The 16,217-nt window shown below is 42.4% G+C and overlaps 1 protein-coding gene across 1 annotated transcript in view; it reads left to right on the top strand.

Moving 5' to 3' along the window:
• LOC138662700 (gamma-aminobutyric acid receptor subunit beta-4-like) overlaps positions 1-14,396 on the top strand; it is a 384,988-nt gene extending 370,592 nt beyond the window's left edge. Inside the window, exons 8-9 of the mRNA XM_069748573.1 lie at positions 9,909-10,165; positions 11,580-14,396. Coding sequence (XP_069604674.1) covers positions 9,909-10,165; positions 11,580-11,948 — 626 coding nt within the window. The 3' untranslated portion in view covers positions 11,949-14,396. The remainder of the gene's footprint in view (positions 1-9,908; positions 10,166-11,579) is intronic.
• Positions 14,397-16,217: the final 1,821 nt, after the last annotated feature.

Raw genomic sequence — 16,217 nt, 5'->3', positions numbered from 1 at the left:
GCTGTAGGTATAAATCTGCACTGAACTGATATCTGGGGAAAACATTCCGATATAGAAAACCAAACACCATCGTCTATGTGACCAACGCCTGACTCCCCAGCCAGGAAAGTGTCGGCGCTGTGCTGCTAAATAATAATAAACCCAGGGGTTTATTTATTGTGCTTGTATAGTGCCAGTAATTCCACGGCGCCTTATAGACATTATCATCGCTGTTCCCATTGGGCCTCACAATCTACATTCCCTATTGGGATGTCTTTGGAGTGTGGGTAGAAACCAGAGGAAGCCCAGACTAACACGGGGAGAACATTCAAACTCCTGGCAGATGATGTATACGGTGGGACTTAAACCCAGGACCCCAGCCCTGGAAGGCTGCAGTGTTAACCACTGAGCCACCGTGCTGCACATAGCTTCCCACTTTTCTTTTGCAGTCACTATGGATTGCCCCTGTGCATTACCAGGTTATCGGAAAGGTAATTTATTTTATATAATTGGTTTTGAGGCCGCAAAAAAGGGGTCATTTTTATGACATTTATTGGCCCCATCACTAATAAATAACATTTGAAGCATGCTGTGATTTTGTGTCTGAACTTAAAGTGGATCAGCTTACATTTTTATAGTTCTGAATACAGTATGTAATGCTATCATAAGAAGTCCTGGAGTGAGATACTTCTTATTCTTGGATATTGGCCCATGAAGTCAGATTTGCATAGAATCCAAGGGGACCAGGGCTGAGGTAGTCCGGAGATTTCACCAAACCTGGACATGACCCGCCAAAGACCCACATGAATGTCGTAGAAAGAACAACAATTCATTGCCATGTAACATCATTTTTTCTTATGATAACCATTATTTAATACCTATTGCAGTTGTTTCCCATATTACAGCCTTCAGGGGCTCTACTGCTATTGCAAAAAGCAGGAGAGACAAAGGGAACCTCTGCCTGGTGCCTCTAAGCAGGGAGAACCCATCTGACAAATATTAATTTCCCCTAACTCTGGCTTTAGGTGTACAGAACAATTATTGCGTTCAGGATATAAATGTCCCAAAACCCATTTGCTGCAGTGTGGACAAGAGGTTTCACCACTATACAGTCATGGCTGAAAGTGTTCGCACCATTGAAACTGTTCCAGAAAATGAAGTATTTCTCCCAGAAAATTATTGCAATTACGAATGTTTTGTTATTCATTTCCTTTGTGCGTATTGGAACAACACAAAAAACAGAGAAAAGGCAAATTGGATATAATTTAACACAAAACCCCCAAAATGGTCCGGACAAAATTGTTGGCACCCTCATTATAATGTTTGGTTGCCCCCTTTGGAATAAATAACTGCAATCAATTGCTTCCTATAACCATCAGCAAGCTTCTTGTAACGCTAATGCCAGCATCCCTGCCTGTTGCCTCTCCCTCCTCCTGGCAGGGACGCCTACATACTCACTACCCTGGCCGCTCGGTAGGGTCTCTGTTCCCTGCACCTGTCCACCTGGGTCTGCACACATCCTGCAGGACTCCCGGCAGTGCCCTGCCCCCCTGATTCTTAAAGGGGCAGCATGTGAATTTTAGAAATGCCCACAGCCAATAGCTATGAGGCATCAGGTATATAAGGCACACTACCCTTTAGGGAGCTACCTCTACATTGCCTGAACCTATTCATGAACCCATTGTTTAACCCGCCAAGTCTGAACCCGAACCATGTCCATATCATCTGTGTTGCCAGAACCTGAAACTGCTCCGGCGGTGTAACTTAAACTGCTCTGGTGATACCTACACCCGAGCCTGCTCCGGCGATTCCTGAGCCTGAACCCGCTGCAACAGTATCGGAGCCTATCACCACTCCAGTTGTACTTGAATCTGAAAGCACTCCATCTGTACCTGAGTCTAACACTGCTCCAGTAGTACCTGAGCCTGAAGATGCTACTGCAGTACCCGAGCTTGACACCGCTCTGGCAGTACCGGAGCCTGAAGCCACTCTGGCAGAACCTGGACCTGACATTGCCCCGGCAGTACCCAAACCTGATACCGCTCTGGCGGTATCTGAACATTCCACCAGGGGTACTGAATCTGAAGTCAATCTGGCAGTACATGAACCAGTACCAGTGTCTGTCCTGTCAAATGTTCCAGGATCCATACTGCCCAAACCTGTATCCAAATCCTGCCCTACTGGTGACTCCTGGTCCATATCCGTGACTGCTATCCTGACCTTTGATGTCTTCTGCCACAGTGCCAAAGACTGGCCTTGGAGTGGCCACCTGCAGTTCAAGCCTAACTCCACCATCTGGAGCTCTAGCAAAAACCAGGTGGTTACTTGCCCCTCCAAGGGTAAGCCTGGACCGTGGTGCAGTGGCTCATGATACACATGCATGTCAGTTTGTACAGGTCATGGATCACTCTGATCCCAAGACCTTTCCTCCCTCGGAGTTGTACTAAGAGTTAATCAGCGAGACCAGCAGTAAAAAATGTTATCCTATCTGCGGACTGTGAATACCCGGTTGGATGCCCTAACGACAGCTGCTCCTTCCATTCCAGCCCAAGTTGCAGTAACCTCGGCAGTGAGTGCTCAGCCAGCAACTTATGCATCTGGAGCTGATTCTCGTCTGTCTACTCCAACACGTTATGATGGGGACCCCAAGCAGTGCCATGGGCCCCCAGTTCAGTGCATGCTGTACTATGTAATGTTGGCCCATCCGTTTTCATCTCATCAGGCTAAGTGGGATTCCTGATGTCCCACCTAGCAGGAGTGGCCCTAGCGTGCCTCATTCCATTGCGGTAGAGAGGGGATCCTGTAACCACAGATCTGCAGGCATTCTTCGTGGCTCTCTGGAAGGTCTTCCATGAGCTGGGCCGTGTGACTTCTGCTGCATCTTCACTTCTTCAACTGTGTCAGGGTCTGTCTGTAAGCCAGTATGCCGTCTGGTTCCCCACCCTGTCTACCGAACTAGGCTGAAATGATGAGGCTCTGGGGGCCACCTTCTGAGAGGGATTGTCTGGAGGAATTAAGGACTAACTGACTAGTCGAGATATCCCTTTTACCCTGGACGACCTGATTTCCCTGTCAACCGGAATCAAACTCAGAATTCAGGAACTGCCCAGAGAGGTGATACATGAGAGAAAGAGACAGCGGTCTTCTCTGAACCTATGCAAGTCGATCGTGTGAAACTGACTGAACAACAGCAGGAACACCGTCGTGCCAAGGGATTGTGCTACTACTGTGGTAGCATAAAACAGCTCATCCGTTCTTGTCCTGAGAAGTCATATAAACTCCAAAGCCTAAGGTCTGTAGGAAATGCTACCCTGGGCAAGAAGAATACAAGTCCACCATTAACTTTGTATAAATCATTTTATTGGTCACAGCAATAAAGAATAAAGGTAAACAGTACAAACTGGTAAATCTGTGCAATGGTAGGCAGTAATTACAAGTCGAACAAGAGGAGCATTGTTACATCATTTAAGTCTTATAATTTAACTGTCTGGTTAATAATGCTATTGGCTGTCCCGAGAATATGAGATAATAACAATAGAAAACAGCCGGGATAGTTGGTAACCATTGATAGGTTCTTTTGTATTCATTTAAAATACTATATATATAATCAAACTGGATATGGGGAAGACAAACATAGAAAGTCAGAAAGGGGAAAGAAAGAAGGACAGGAAGAAGAGAGGGATGGAAGAGGGTGTAGGAAATTCAGGGAAGGAGTGTGGCTGCCTCCGTACCCCAGCGGACAGAACGCACGTCAAGAAACGGCCCGGAAGTACACGAAAATAGGCTATACAATGTGTCGGGTTCTGGAAACCCAGAGGTCTAGTTCAGGAGTTTCCCTAAAAGCGATCCAGGGTGCCCATACGTTGTAGGTTTTTTCTGCGTTACCTGGTGACTGGTTTATCAGCTGCTCCAATCTATAGATGTTATTAAGTTCTGCCACAAATTCTGTAGTCCACCATTAACTTTGAATGTATCCGTATCCAATCTAGGCACCCAGTTTGTTGAGACAGCTTACCTTGACTCCAGTTCGGCTAAAAAGTTCTTGCAGCAAGCTATGGTGGATCGGTATCATGTTCCCATCCTATGCCTCCAGAGTCCTTTGATGCTGTCCATCATTGAGGGAAAAGCCCTATCAGAAATAATTTGTTGTTACTGAGCAGGTGAAGCTTCGGGTAGGAATGCTGCATATGGAGATTGCTTTTTGTGTCTAGCTTTGTCTGTTGCGCCCATGACTCCAGGGTCTTCCGTGACTGTGTATTCATGAACCCGTCCTAGACTGGAGATCCAGTGAAGTGCTTCGTTGCAGACAGTCTTGTCACGAGAGATGTCTGGTCCCTACACATCCTGTCGTCAGTGATGCCATCTTCTCCACCAGATCTGCCATTTACATGCTGGTCATGTGCTGACGTCTTCAACGGAAAGGAAGCAGAGGCGTTGCCTCCGCACAGACAACACGATGATTCTTCTGACATGTGTAAAGTGGCTTAGAGCTGTAGTCATGACCACGCTGCTGTCTAGTTATGCTCTGGCACTTTACAAGAAAACATTGTCCCAGTCCCAGTGTGTTGTCAGGTGTGAGGTGCATCACACTCACTTGGAGGCTGCAGACCTCTACTGTCTCCAGGCCTCCATTTTCTGGAACACACAATTCAGGGGACACCAAGTTCATTGCAACAAGTGTTTACTGGTCAATTGAAGTTCGTCAGGTGGTAATATGTGGGATAGGGCCCCCCACTTCATATTTCTTACTTCCTTAGTACAGCGCATCTTCAGTCCTACCACTCGGTCGTCCTGGACTATCCCTAAGCCCATTGACTCTATCAGCTTCAGGAATTTCCTGTCCATTTCAACAGTGCTCTCGGGATCCACTACTTTCCATCTACACGGGTCCCTGTCCATCTTAAACTGTACGCCAGAGGACACGATGTGCCCAGCAGCCCCTATGCCAGATCTTGGGCTCCGGACACGACAGGGGCATCCATTCGGAATTTCAGTAGGGCTTCACACTGCTTTGAACATTTGGTACATGCAGCCCACTGTACTTGAACTTGACCTTGTCACAGTACTTCCCTATCTGGCTCACTACCAGGAAGTGCCCACTTTTTACTAACACTAATCCCCACCCACTATGGGAACTGCACCATACATTAACTATATCTTATACCTGCAACTTGAACTAACAGCAATGTGCACTAACCATCCTTTCACCTGATGTCCTATTCCTAATCTTGTGCTTACCTTGCGCTATACACTACTTACATTGTAGTCACATTGTACATTAACACTTTACATTACTTATATGCTATACATTACCATCACACAATATAAAACACGCATATTACATGTAAAACTGCATAACACTGTACACATTGCGCAATCATTGTCTTCAAGGGTAGGAACTCGTCAGAACAGTCCATCACCCTTACACAGTCCTCCAGAATCCTCTTCCCCTCGAGGATCTATCATGCCAGACCCTAAATTGAAGATGGACCAGGAGAAGGTGTCGTCAATACTTTTCATTAAACAGGTTCTCTCTTCTGCTCTTGTGCTTCTGAGGCTCAAAGGCTAGTGGTCGGGAGAGGATTTGGTTTGAATAGAGAGCGTGGAAATTCGAGGAGAATATTTGTGCCCCACTTCTTCTGCAGATATTTCTTGTGGGCTTGAAGAAGAGGGGACGTAAGGTATGGTACAGTAACGCTAGTCCCGGCATCCCTGCATGATCCCTCTCCCTCCTCCCAGCAGGGCCGCCGCCATTCTCAAAATCCCGGCTGCTCAGAGGTGTTTCTGTTCCCTGCACAGGTTTCCTGGTTCTCTGGGTCTGCGCACGTTGCACAGGTCTCCCAGTGGCGCATCTATTGCGCCGATTCTTAAAGGGGCAGTGCATGCACTTTGGAAATGCCCACAGCTAATAGCTGGGAGGCATCAGGTATTTAAGGCATGCTCCCATTTAGAGAGGTATCTATACAACGCTCTCTTTAGTGTTAGCTTTAGTTTGTCCCTGCTAGTTAGTGTCAAGTCCCTGAACCTATTCCTGAACCCATTGTTTAATGAACCTAGTCTAAGCCAGAACCTGTCTCTGTTATCCATGTTGCCAGAACCTGAAATTTCTCTGGCGGTATTTAAACCTGAAACCTCTCCAGTGGTACCTGAGTCTGAAGCTACTCTGGTGGTATCTGAGTTTGACATCGCTCCGGCAGTACCCAAATTTGAAACCACTCTGGCGGTACCTGAGCCTGAAGTCACTGTGGTCATTCCTGAGCCTGAAATCGCTCTGGCGGTATCTGAACCTGAAACCACATCGGTGGTACCCGAACATGAAGCCACTCTGGTGGTACCTGAACCAGTACCAGTGCCCATCCTGTCAAATTTTCCAGGATCCATACTGCCAGAACCTGTATTGAATCCGGTCCTGCCAGTGACTCCTGGTCCATATCTGTGACTGCTATCTTGATCCTTGTGCTGTTCTTGCATGGTACCTGGCGGCCATCTGCTGCTCAAGCCTCCACCACCAAGCGCTCTAACAAAAACCAGGTGGCCTATTAGCTGCACCCCTCCAAGCATAAGCCCAGAACGTGATGCAGTGGAGTCCACAATTCTCATGCGTGACACTTCTTATACTCTCAGCAGGAATCTTAAACCACTCTTCTTTTGCAAACTGCTGCAGGTCTCTCACATCGGAAGGAGCCTTCTCCCAACAGGAATTTAAAGATCTCTCCACAGGTGTTCAACGGGATTTGGATCTGGACTCATTGTTCACCACTTCAGAACTCTCCAGCACTTTGTTTCCATCCATTTCTGGGTGCTTCTTGAAATATGTTTGGGTTCATTGTCCTGCTGGAAGACTCATGACCTAGGATGCAAACCCAGCTTTCTGACACTGGGCTCTACCAAAATCCTTTGGTAATATTCAGATTTCATGATGCCTTGCACACAGTAAAAGCACCCAGTGCCAGAGGCAGCAAAATAACATCTTTGAACCACATTTGACTGTAGGTACTGTGTTCTATTCTTTGTGGGCCTCATTTCTTTTTTAAGTAAACAGTAGATTGATGTGCTTTACCAAAAACCTCTATTTGTCCGCTTTGCCAGAAGGATTTTGGCTTACTCATGTACATTTTGACAAACTGCAGTCTAGCTTTATGTCTCTGTGTCAGCAGTGGGGTCCTCCTGGTCTCCTGCCATAGCGTTTCATTTCATTTAAATGTGGACGGATAGTTTGCGCTAACACTGATGCACCCTGAGCCTGCAGGACAGCTTGAATTTCTTTGGAACGTGATTGGAGCTGGTTATCCACCATCTGGACTATCCTGCATTGCAACCTTTCATCAATTTTTGTCTGCCGTCCACATCAATGGAAATTAGTTACAGTGCCATGGGTTGTAAACTTCTTGATTATGTTGTGCACAGTGGACAAATGAACATCAAGATCTCTGGAGATTGTATTGTAACCTTGAGATTGTTGATATTTTTCAACAATTTTGGTTCTCAAGTCCTCAGACAGTGCTCTTCTCTTTCTGTTCTCCATGCTTAGTGTGGCACACACAGATGCACAAAGATTGAGTCAACTTCTACTCCTTTTATCTGGTTTCAGGTGTGATTTTCATATTGCCCACACCTGTTACTTGCCACAGGTGAGTTTGAATGAGCATCACATACATGAAAAAAAGTTATTCACCTACAATTTTGGAAAGGTGCCAACAATTTAGTTTGGCCTATTTTTGAGGGTTTTGTGTGAAATTATGTCAAATTTCTTTTTGATTTTATCTATTTTTTGTGTTATATCAATTCACACAAAGGAAATAAACATATGTAATTTCAATAATTTCAGGGAGAAATTGTTCATTTTCTGGAACAATTTCAAGGGGGCCAACGCTTTCGACCATGACTGCACACTATCAAATGATAGTGTAAAGAAATGCAAAACGCAATAGGGTCTCATCCACACAAAAAAGTTGATAATTAAAGGTAGAACCACTCACCTTATGTGACTGTGTGAGACACAACACTTATAGAGCCTAAAAAAACAGATGCAGCAGCTTCCATAAAACAGTAGATTTGAGTAGCAGGATTAGAAGTGTTTCTGCGCAGCCCAGAATACGACACAATTAGTAATATGATAAAATTGTATGATTATTGTCAACGCGTTTCAGAGCCCACCCACTGAAACGCGTTGCCAGTAAACCTACAATTTTATCATATTACTAATTGTGTCATTTACAGAAACACTTCCAATCCTGAAATGATAGTAATATACTCTGGCCCATATAATCTAATGCAACATTCTAGCGCTTAAAAGAAGCATCCTCCTCAGAACAAGTTCCATGGATCTATAGGGCATGAATCCAGGTTGTATCACCCATGATATGACAGTCAATCGATTCACCACACCCATTGAGAACATCTTCATATCAATTTTTAATAATGACACTGGCTAATATAATTTCAGGAGACTAAGGTCCTTACCCTGCCTAAGAAGAACGGTAGTAATAGCTTCCTGAATTGAAAGGGGCAGAGTTTGCTCCTGGAGACAAGTATTACATATGTGAAAAGGTGTGGCAGCAATATTTCCCCGTAGCCGGAAATCTACTTGTCAATCTGTTACGTGGTTTCAAGTTGTCTCTTGAGAAGCTGATAGCTATGCAGTCTCCTTACTTCCCGGTTTCTGACAGGAGTTTATACTTTTATCACTGTATTTACACATACAGATAGCATGACATTTGAACAAGCACACAGTTCAGAACAGTGAGAGCCATGATTAGGAGACCTGCTCTGAATGCTGATGATGATGGGGACTGGTGTGAGCTTATCAGGAGCTGATAGGGAGGGAGGAGAAGATTAATTTCTAACTGCTTTAAAAAAATGAATGAGCTGGAGAGAGGTGGCTGGGATGTTAGTAGTTATCTCTCCTGTAGTGTAACTACTGTGCACATTAGGCAAGGCTCTGAGCAGACACTATTGCCTAAGCTCCATGGAAACCAGCTTTATACAATGAAAGATAAAAGCTTTCATTGCAGAAGAATTGAAAAAGTCTTTGGGGACAATTCAAGCACAATAGGGTTGCATCCAAGTAACACTGTATAAAATAAAGTGATCTGCTTACCTAGTGTGGTTGCGTGCTATACAACACTAGCAGGAATAAGAAAAAGAGAGGTTTTCCAGCTGCTGAAGCTCCTCAGGTTGGTAAATCCAACAGGATATTACAGTAATTGGAGATATGGATAATCTGCGCTGCCGGCGGGGTGTACACAAATATTCCAATATGCGTTGTAGAAGGTCACAGTGCGGTGTATTCTCGATGCATTTTGAAGTTCTCAGACTTCTTTCTAAAAATGTATGAATAAATTAATAACTGGATGTTATACCTTAAGGTTGCGTCTTTGCAAAGTTTGACAATGTCCACTCAGTGCTGAAATTCTGACATTGTTTTAAGGACATGCGGATCTAACAAGGAAAAATGGTTATGAACTTTTTCTTTAAATTTTCAACTTTTTCATTAATTTCTAAAAGGAATAACAGAAGATGTCACAATACACAGTTCTAAGAAAAGTTGGTCCAGAATTGTTATTTTAGGGGAATACATTCTTTTTTTACTAACAAAGAAGGAAACTTACTTTCGATGGGAGAATTTGCCGCCAATCTGCCTGGAGATATGATACGTTTAATTAAATTCTGAAATCTGATCATATAATTTAATTACTAGTAACTAATAAACTTTATAAATGGACTTGTTTAAGAAGTTTCTTAGTTGTTTACGTTTTCAGAGCAAATTAACAAATCTTCATTATCGTAACAAAAATGTGTCGATTATTACAGAAAGCATATTGTACAATCGAAGCGTCAGGTTTAGCGAGACCAAGGACATCAGAAGAGACGTTTTCTAGAGAAGTTACATGTTTTTTACGTTTTTGCATTTTTTTTTTGTATTTCAGGAGTGACTACTGTGCTCACTATGACAACAATTAACACACATTTAAGGGAGACCCTGCCAAAAATTCCATATGTTAAGGCTATTGATGTATATCTTATGGGATGCTTCGTGTTTGTGTTTCTTGCTCTTTTGGAATATGCATTCGTCAATTATGTATTCTTTGGTCGGGGCCCTCAACAGCAGAAAAAATTAAATGAGAGAACAAGCAAATCAAACAATGAACGTCATCGCTACGAGGAGAGAAGAGTGAGAGAACAGGTAATTTGCTACTACCATGAAGAAGAAGAAAATGTTGTATGACAATGTGTATCAATACTGTAAGAACATAGACGATAAATGTGTAAAATTGTACAAGAGGTATTAAAAAGGGAAAAGGGGGACTATGCACACAGTATGTCAAAAATATAAAGGAACAATGTAAGCAAAACATATTATTAAAGTAAAAAAAAAAAGGTCTTTGGAGGTATAAAAGGGGTATTCCCATTTTAGAAGTGCCAGGACACATCTTAACTTTATAATCAACTTTGGCTTTTGCTTGTATAATGGTTATCCCATCCACTCGCTGCATTGAAATGCAGGTGGTGGAGGTCCCAGGGGAGCTATAATCTTCAGAATTGAAGAATAAATCCTCTGTGTACAACACTCATTCTGAGCAGATTGCTGAATCATGAGTCACTTCAAGGGAACCTGTCATCAGGTTTTCCCCAAAATGAAGTATGGCCACCACAATTAAGGCCTTTTTTTACACCTTATGGAATGCTATAAAAAAGTTGCCAATCCCCTCTGCAAATCCCAAGAAAAGCTACATGCAATGTGGTCCGGTCTGATGGGCGTCTCTGGTCTTGATCTGGCGCCTCCTCCTTCATATGATTGCCGTCCTCCTTCCCTGCCTCCTGTGGAGGACGCATCATTTACACCATCTAGAGTTTCCGCCATTGTGCTCTTGCATTAGTCTTTGCCCTGCTGAGGGCATAGCAACATGCTGTAGGCTTTACTTCCATGTCATCGACACTTTTTGGCCTTTTCCGGCACTTGCGCACTATATGGTTTTGCTCTGCCTTTGGCATGACAAAGAAAAGTGCGCCTGTGCAGGAAGGTGATGGGGAACATTGTGTGCATCATCGACATGAAGCAGGGAAGGAAGACAATGATCTCAAGAAGGGAGGAGGCGACGGATGAAGACCACACGCCCATCTGACCTGACCAAGTCTCCTGTGAGTGTAACAAAATCTCTTTCTTGGAATTTGCTGGAGTGGACAGGGGACTTTTTTACAGTATTCCGGTATGCAGTAAAAAGGCCTTAATGGAGCTGGCCCTACTTTATATGGGGAAAACCTGGTGACAAGTTCCCTTTAAAGTGACATCTCTGTGGTCAACAAGCCACTGCAGCACCATGTGGCTTTAGTCCTAGCTCGCAAACAGGAGCAGCTGGAGATCCAAATGGCAAAGAGCGATAATAAAGTATGCGTGAGGAATATCTTCCACTTTGATGCAACAAAAGACCTCCCTTCAGTATTAAAGTAGACTTACAATTTAAAAACAAAGGTGGAGTGCCAAATGTTGTGTTCTGCTACCGGTAGATAAAAAAAAACTAAAAAGGATGTCAGGACAATATAGAAGAAACCTTTTAATCTGTATGTTTGCCAACAGTAATTATATTTCTCTGTCCCAGGTTGATCCTTATGGAAACATTCTTCTCAGCACCCTTGACATGAGCAGTGAGTTGATGTCGGCCGAGATGGGAAGCAACATCGGTGATTCCCGGAACTCCGTCCTGTCATACGACACCTCAGGGATCCAGTTCCGGAAACAGCTGACTTCAAGAGGGGACACTTTTGGCCACACTCCCCTGGACCGTCATGTTCCCCTTACAGCCACACGTGGACGTGCCAACTGCCGCCTTCGGCGACGTTCTTCTAAGTTAAAGCTTAAGATTCCAGACCTTACAGATGTCAGTACCATCGACAAATGGTCCAGAATCATTTTCCCCATCACTTTTGGATTTTTTAACTTGGTTTACTGGATGTACTATGTCAACTGAAGCATCTCCATTACCTTCTACCCTAAGCTGTGCACACCCTTCCTTCCACAGGACACAAGCTTCACCTAAGTCTCTCACTCCCTCTTGCTTCAAAGTTTGATGTTTGGCCCAGAGAACGAAGCTGAAGCTAAAGCTTTCGAAGAGGGGGAAGGAGAATTGCACTTTTTGTCACACATTTTTTTCACAAAATTTATTATTTATTTATTTTTTATTTTGCCTGGAAATTGATTATGGCTGGGTACAGTGGGTCATTTTGGATGTTCTAATGAAGAAACCTTTTTTTTTTTTCTTGAGACTTAGCAAATTAAGGTAACAACGAAACATTTCTACTGTAAGTAAGACATCTCCAACAAGGGGAATGTGAAGGGAGTACAGGGTTAGAACGAGAGTGCCAGTAATTGTTTTCTCTCTTATGCAGTTTTAACTTAATTTTGCTATATATTGTGAGGCTATAAAAGGCACAGAAAAGTTTGTACATGCATGCAGACAACAACTCTGTAGAGCAGAATATCTCCAATTGCTAACTTCAGCTGCACCTAACTGCTCCTATCGAGCACCTTGGCTAAATACATATTTAGGAATGGTTTCGGGAAAACAAAAAAGCCAAACACATTTTTTCCTCTTTTTTTTTTTTTAAAAAAGAGAATGGTAAAGCTAAAAAGTAAATGCTTCTGGACTATAGCACTGTCATAAAAAGTAAAAAAAATACTAAAGTTGATATTGCACATTTTAATTCACCGTTTACAGTATTTGAAAGTTCAGGAAATTAGGAAAGTATCAAATTAAATGTGCAAGTCACTATTATTGATAGAAAGTATAAAAAAAAACTAAAAGAACCCATCTTGTGTCAGATTAAAAGTCTTACTTTACGTTAAGTCATAATTGGGCATCTACCAGATGGACCTGTGCGCCAACAACGATGCCTAATTGTCAAGCGAACTATTCTATGGTTCTGGACATGTTGTGAGAACTCCCTGCCAAAAATATAAATGTTGTTTAGTGTTGTGTGAATTCTGAACAGAAAACAGAAAATGACCATATTCATGTTTTAATGTGCACAGGAGAGCGTAGGCCCTCGACACATATTGGCTATGACATGTACTAAGAGTATAGGTTGGTTTTGATGCTAAACGACCCCTGATTTCTCTAGGATTCGATTACTAGTTAGATATGTTTGAATATATACTAAAATACATGTATTCACACACAAATGAAGTGCCAAGTGACAAATATACTGGGGGTCATTTATTAAATCTATGCCAGTAATGTGATGCAAAAACAAAAATGTTGGATACAAAGTGCAACCGATTTTATTCTTGTAAATATGTTTATTCTCTATTTTGCAATTGATGCGCCTGTAAAGCTTCTTGTTGAAAGGGTGGGCATGGCTTCTCAGGGCGCATGGCTTCGAAGCGTTTGTCCGAAAACTGATGCCCCGATGACCCACAGATATCATCACCTTGAAGGTTTTGTATTGGAACGTTCGATACAGTAGAGATACGGGACATTTCTCTCCACGTTACGACAGATGGAGGCCTCTTTCTGCTTCTGCATTGCCCAAGTTTAATAAATGACCCCCAGTGGCTCAGGGACATGAGCAGTGCCAAAACTACCGAGGAAATAGAACTTTTATAAATAGTATTAAAACTGTGAGGCTATCCCTCCATATAGCACTGTCTCAAGAAGTTACAATAAGGAGCCATGCCTAAAAAACTTGAATGTTAGTGGTATATTATACTAGAATTTCATATCGATCAGTTTTTCATAGGTAAGGACAGAAGATATGCTCACGAAGCTTTCAAAAATCATGTAGTAGGGTCTTTGCATAAAGGTGAAACTAGGTTTATTGTGGGGGGCAAAACTAATTGTGCTATATCAAGGCCAACAAATCTCACTTTCAGATCTTTTGTGGAACTTTTTTTGTCACGAGGAGCAAAAAATCTGCTTTGAAATTGCCGATGAGCGGGGAGATTTGTCACAAAATCTTTTGTCATAAAACACGTTCGTTAACATGTAAAATACAATATTACGTATTGTTCCTACTCTCTCGGACTTTCTCAACGGAAGCATTTGTGCCATGTTTCCCCATGGAGCTGATTTCAACTAACTGGTCTTAATATTTTCAAAATTATTTCAAGTCGAACTACCCAATGAAGTGTGTCATAACCGCTCTAAAGCATCACCTTTCTAGAACAGCCGGCACAAGTGTCACGGTGGTTCGGAAACTTCCCAGAGGGCATCACTGATCCCATTCATGAGAGGTGATACACATTTCTCTATCGAAGACTGTAGAAGATATTCTTCAAAGAGTAAGACTATCTTGGTTCTTCTACATGCTGCACTACAACACAATCTAATTGCATAACGTAGCTTCTCCCATGTAGAGTTGGTTTTTGCTCCAAATGCCTAATGTTTGCTTCCCCATTTTAGTAAATCTTGTTTATGTCTATTGGCCTCCTCAATTTTTTTAATTGACGCATCATATCTATCCATCTAGTTGCCTGTCATTTAACATCTATCTCCAAAAAAATTAGGGCAGCACTCCAAGATCAGATAGTGAGAAAATGGACTTTAATCAAACCAAGGAAAATTTCGACTCAAAATATCAGAGCCTTTCTCAAGCCTCGGGTGCTGCCCCCATTTTTTGGATTTTTATACAAGTGGTTTTGGTGATAACTTCAAAGGCTTTGTGCCCATTTTTGCATGAAAATTCCAGCTCTTTTTTTTTTCTATCCATTCATTCGTCTTTCTAAATGGCCCCTTATCATAGAAAAGACGAAATTAGAGCTTGACTGTCATTGGAGTCAAAGTTTTTATAATCTTGGATCTTCTGGAAATTTTTATATTTCATTAAGGTTTATTCCGTTACATATTAATCTCTGTACCCACACTCTTTTATACGTCTTTATACCCCATTTAGATGGGCGTATTGTACCCAGTCTGCTTTTGGAAAGTAACACCTAGATTCCTTGCGGTTCTTCTGAATCTCACTTAGTTTCCTATGGTGCTGTAAAGGTTGGGTTCCATTTATCAGGTGTGGTCTGGTCGGTTGTTTTATGCCTGAGCTGGGCACAACTGATGCCGTAGCCTGATCTAAGGGACCAGTTCAGGTTTCTATATCACGCCATAGGGGACAAAAAAGGTTGGCCTTATATGCGGAAACAAGTTCTTAGTTTGGTTCAGTCCAACTATGGAACGTCTGGGTTTTACATCCAGAATGTGGATAATTAAACCTTTTCTAGTCTGAAAAGGTATGAAGAAATTCCTAATGGACCATAGTCTGGCCTCTCAGTAACGTTATTTCATGCACAGTGTGTGTGAACTCATGCACATGGTCATGAGAATATGTTTTATATATATATATATATATATATATATATATGTATATATATATATACATATATATATATATATTAGAGATGAGGGTGGAATTCAATTCCACTCGTATTTTACAAAAATGTTAATTTGCCAAAATGTGGATTTTTTTTCTAATTCGCTTCCACACTGCAAATGGCTGGCCGCCATTTTTCTAAATTGTAATAGACCATCAAAAGGTAAAAAAAAATGTAAAAACATTTTATACTAACCTTAGTGCTCACCTCTCGGGCTCCTCCTTTACGTACCACCACCCATCTGGTCATCACTGCCTCTAGTGATCTCCAGCCTCTCACTTTGGACTCTTTGGCATCTCAAACTGTGCCAGGACTTTGTCTTTCAATGGACTGGGAGGGTAGTGCTTATACACACAGGAAGGTCACTGCGCACATTGTGACATCATGACGCCGCAATGTCCCATTCGCTTGCACAGAACCCTTCTGGGCCTCATGAAATCCAGAAGTTCATCACACCATGAGATGCCCGGGGATTGAAAAGATGTGGTGAGGACCAAACGGATGAGTAGAGGAGACACTGGGGAGGTGAGCAGTGAGGAGAGTATAAGGATGTTTTTTGTTTTTTTCTTTACATATTGCATTTATTATGCTCTGTAGTCTCTCCAGTGGGATATTAAATTTGAAGGAGAATAACTTCTCCATAAACCGAATTTCCTAGGATAATCCGCACGGATGGGCAAATTCGAATTTTGCCTGATCTGCTCATCTTTAATATCTTGATATGAAAGAATTACGATGAGGTTTAGTGTATTTCAAGAATATTAGGCACTACACTTTGTTATTTCTATAATGCAATGAAAAAAATGTTTTTTCTACTTTTTAAAGAAAAACATGGCACAATTACTTTGTTATATTGGATAACCATAACTGATAGCTC

The sequence above is a fragment of the Ranitomeya imitator genome, chromosome 2, assembly GCF_032444005.1.
Source record: "Ranitomeya imitator isolate aRanImi1 chromosome 2, aRanImi1.pri, whole genome shotgun sequence".
Lineage (NCBI taxonomy): Eukaryota > Metazoa > Chordata > Amphibia > Anura > Dendrobatidae > Ranitomeya > Ranitomeya imitator.
The sequence above is the reverse complement of the archived record's forward strand: the minus strand, read 5'-3'. Positions and strand labels throughout refer to the sequence as shown.